Here is a 4,591-nt window from a genome sequence, read left to right on the forward strand (position 1 = left end):
GTCCCATAGTGGATGTAATGCACCAGGCATCCGATGATCCGAAGGTATGAAACTCAGCATATTTTATGAAAAAAATAGCTCAAGCTATGTAAAGTTAGAAGTCCATAAAATATTAAATCTGATGATACATTGATACTTTAATGAATTAATATAGTTGGTGTGTGCAAAGTGATGATTGCATGAAAGCATGAACAGGAGCATTCTCTAGATATGGAAGTGTTGAAAAACAGGCAACTCTGTATCAGCAATCGTGTCTTTACATATATAACTAAAACAACAAATATCTTCCCAAATACTTTCGAAATCACAAAAGTGGAAGAATTATGTATAAGTTGTAAGATATAAATCTCTCTGTGTGTGTGGCCATTCATAATTGCTCATGCTTCGGCTTACTGTCACATGCTCATAATCTTAACTACTATACATATGTTTCTAATATAATGTGCAAAGCCTTCCTCATCTAAATACATTTCAAGAAACCACAAATAGGGAAAATTTGATGTTTTCATCTCTTACCGTGTTTGCTGACTAGCCAGCATTGTTTCTGAGTTCAGAAATGAAATGTTAGAAAGTAATATAACGATCTTATAATGAACTAATCAGTAGCTATTGAAGAAAGCATTAAATTAGTTTAAATAAATAAACAAATAAGTGATCAAATAAAGACCTAGGTTGAACTGAAAATCAGTCTTTTGAAGCCTCCTCCAGTCACCTAAGCTGGCTTAAGGTTGCATCCGACCCTAGCAGGTCTCCAATGGCTTCGACGTTTGGGGCTTTAAGTGGAATGCTGAGACTCTGTTCATCCAAATTCAAGTAAGTGCGTTGAATATGATGAGGATGCGTCATGTTTGGTTCAGGAGCCTGGCAGAACGACGTGTTGGTGGTCTTCCAAGCTGTTGTTCTTTTAGCGCTTTGTGCAGATGCGGTTTAGGCACATGGGTGGATCCCGTTTGCTTGAACTCCTCTTCTCTGCAGTCATCCACATACTTTACAGGTTTGAGTAGCCGCGGCATTATTTCGTTTCGAGATTTGGGAGAATCCTGAAGTTTATCCACAGAGGTGGCTTTTGTGGGTGGCCAGCTCCTAGGGCTTTGCTTCAACAACATCCTTTGACGCCTGGGGACTGTTACTGGATGCCCTTTATGACAATCTATTGGCAGCAATGCAGCTATATCTCGAGAAATTTGGGGTCTGGCGGGGCGAGTTCTCAGACTCCTTCGTAGTTGCTTCCCTTGCAAAATCTCTTCTTTTGGCAACGGGGGTTGTTCTTGAGGTTCTTGTTCAATCAACAATGCAAACTCAGAAGAATCTATAGTCATCATATCTGGCTCAGTCTGAAGCACTGCAGGCAACTCAGATTCTTCGTGGCCTTTTATGACATCCACAACATCTGACTCATGTACATTCTCAACTCCAAACGAATCAAGACCCGGAGGCCTTTCAGGAGTGGAAGGCTCTGGCTGCTCATGGTCTACTCGATGCTCTGGTGTATGAATGCCGGCTTCTGCAACTGAGCAAGGTCCGTCTTCCTCTTCAGAGCATTTCTTTTCATCAGCGGCAGCAATCATGCCATCTTGCAAAATGGAAGGAGAATTGGTATGGAAACTTTTTTCTCCAACACAAGATAGCCAACTTTTCGTCTGATCCTCACTGTTTTCTGTTAAAGCTTCTTCTTTCTCATCACATTCCTTGACTGTTTCGCTCTCGTCATTTCTCTTCTTGACCAGTCTAATCTTAAGCTGTTGGGGCTTCTCTGCCTCACACTCCCATTTCCAATTCGTCTGTCGTGGCTTCTTGCTGACTTTTGTACCCGAATCCACATCCCTAGCAAGCCGATATTTGTTTCTGCGACTTCTTATAACCTGCCCTTCTTGACAAGCCCTCTGCAGATGATGCTTCAGCAAACCGGCATGCGCCCAAGGCAGATTATCGTAGTTTTTCTCGAGATACTGGGATATAGATTTCTGGGAGGAGCCTCCTTTCTCATTCAATACACCAAGAGCATTTTCTATCATCTGAGAAGCACAACGAGAAAACAAAATCTAGGCCATGATAAACTTCAACCAGATAACTAAAAAGGCGAAAACTTCGATTCGCACACCCTCCTCAGTCCTCCCTTCCCCCCATCCTCAACGGGAGACCAGCTCAATTAAAAATAGGAGGCATAATGCTACACAAATCTATTAAAATTTTCAAACAAATTATGGACTCAAATTCCATCTCACATACACACAGAAGTATCATATACGAGATCCTGGGTCAAAAACAATGCCATCATATAAACCATCTTGACTAAGAACAGATGAATATGTGTGATTACACACTGCCAAAACGAAATCACGCACAAATCCATAAAACTGAAAAGGTAAATACCACATATTAGCACAAAATTTCACCAAATTTAAATAATGTCACAATGATTTGATACATAAGATTTCAACTTTTCATACGACAATGTGACATTGAATGAATATGGCCTCAAACATGAAATTCGCATATATAATTTGAAAAGAAACGTAACAAACAGATACGAAAGGGAAAGGATGATTACATGAGAGTAGGTTGGGTGGTCGGGGGTTCTGTAGTCGGAAATAAAGCGGTGAAGGCGATCCCGAATGAGGGTTTCGGCGGAGGGAGGTATTGGGCGAGCTTGGGCGAGTGCCAAGACGAAATTTTGCAGGTTTATCATGGGTTGGTTGGCACTGTGGACAAGGGTGAGGCGTTGCTGCATTTCTTCTTGTTGGGCAAGATTTTGGCTTCCAATTTTGGGAGGGCTTAACTGCAACGACGACAATTTCCGCCGCGCTGCGCCTTTCAGTTCTCAACCAATTTTTTCCTTAATGAATATTTGACCCAAATATGCCGTTCTTTAGGGCATCCCAACCATACTGGAAAACCCATTTTTTTGGCTGGAATTGAGCTCCAACAATACCCCATAACCCATCCCAAAGTTGTCCTTTTTTGAGTTTTTGAACAGTACTACGCCATCTTTGGAGTAGCACTGTAGCACGACGCAAAACTTATCCAAAATTGCAATTGAGCCCTTCCTTTTTTATGATATTCGAAGAAGACAGAGAGACGAGAGATATGCAGAAACGGAAAAATGGAGAAGAAGAATATAATGAAGAAGACAACGGCTCAGTTTTCGTTAGGTTATAAATGGACTTCAAAGTTGGGCTTTTGGGCAATTCAATTAAATATATTTATTAAAATTTTAAAGATTAATTAAAGATGTTTTTAAATCTTAATTGCCCAAATAAAATGTTATCTTGAAGTGAATGGACTTAATTCAATGATCACACATGATATATTTTACTTTAAATTGAATATGTTTTCAATTTTTGACATATTAATTTTTATTGATAATTTATTATTAATTATTTTGCAATACATTTTATATAAGATCCATTTTATCTTATATAAATTATTATTATTATTATTATTATTATTATTTATTTTGTATAATTTGTGATATTATATATATTTTTTATTGAATGTATAATGAATGGAGAATTTAATATATAAAAATATATCAATATAAACAATTGTAGTAAATTATTTAATTATGTTTGAGAAATTATTGATAAAGTATTGTGGACTCTATGTGTAATTTAAATAAATATGTAGATAAGATTGAAAAGATAAAAAAATCGGTGAATATGGAATATTCTTTTGAGTTTGAGTTTGGTATAAATGGTTGGAGTAGAATTACTGTTTGATGTGACAGAACTACTGAAAATTTTGACATTATTTTTTTTATAATTTTAAATATATCAGAAATAATTACTCCCATTCATTTACTAGGAGTAATATTTAAAATGAAATACTATACAAATTATTAAAATATGAATCTCACTTTATGTTAATTTTATAATTAAATTTGTATTAATGAAATGTGCGACCTGATTATAATAAAAATAAGCTAAGACTTATATTGCCGAATAAATTAATTAATAATGATAAAATGGAAGTTTTAATCATTATAATGAATAGAGGGAATATGATTTCAAAATGAAATATTGAAATTCCGTTCAAATAAACGAATATTTCTAGAAAACGTTGGCCGAATAAAAGGTTATTTTCGATGATATTTCTTAATTGTGTTGACGGCGGCTGGTGGCTCCCGGTTATTTATCACTAAGTACTAACTGAAAAGTTATTCTCTGAAAATTAAATAAAACGTATTTCTTTCACTTAATTTTATTACCTTCGATCAAAATTGTTCCCCAATTCCCCCCTTGTTTTTCATTTCTCGCTTAGCTTTCCGTAGGTTAGTTACACCACTCTTTCTCCCTACGCAATAATAAAACAACCATTTGAAACTAATAAAGTGGTTAATTTGGTACAATTATCCAACAATTAAAAATGGAATTGTAAGACCATGTTTATCAGAGCATCTCCAGTGGGCGGATGTCCCACTCGGACATCCACTAGAACATCCCAAAAACACCTTCTGCCACGTCACTAGGACTTCTCATCCCACTGCCACGTCACTAGGACATCCCCTGCACAATCCGCCCTTCCCATCGCCCTTCCCACTAGGACTTCCCGCAATAAAAAAATCACAATAATGTAATTACGTAAAAACAGA

General features: G+C 36.7%; 1 protein-coding gene across 2 annotated transcripts; it reads right to left on the reverse strand.

Annotated features, from left to right (window-relative positions):
* Positions 1-486: 486 nt before the first annotated feature.
* On the reverse strand, positions 487-3,131 carry LOC121767379. 2 transcript variants are annotated; one of them, XM_042163633.1, is made up of 2 exons: positions 2,552-3,131; positions 487-2,015 (listed from the first exon to the last, which is right to left on the reverse strand). In XM_042163633.1, the coding sequence occupies exons 1-2, from the start codon at positions 2,729-2,731 to the stop codon at positions 843-845; spliced, it is 1,353 nt and encodes a 450-aa protein (XP_042019567.1). In that variant the 5' UTR covers positions 2,732-3,131; the 3' UTR covers positions 487-842. The 2 variants fall into 2 exon arrangements, with proteins under 2 accessions (XP_042019567.1, XP_042019568.1); XM_042163634.1 differs by having other exon boundaries at positions 487-2,254.
* Positions 3,132-4,591: the final 1,460 nt, after the last annotated feature.

This window comes from Salvia splendens, chromosome 15 (assembly GCF_004379255.2).
Source record: "Salvia splendens isolate huo1 chromosome 15, SspV2, whole genome shotgun sequence".
Lineage (NCBI taxonomy): Eukaryota > Viridiplantae > Streptophyta > Magnoliopsida > Lamiales > Lamiaceae > Salvia > Salvia splendens.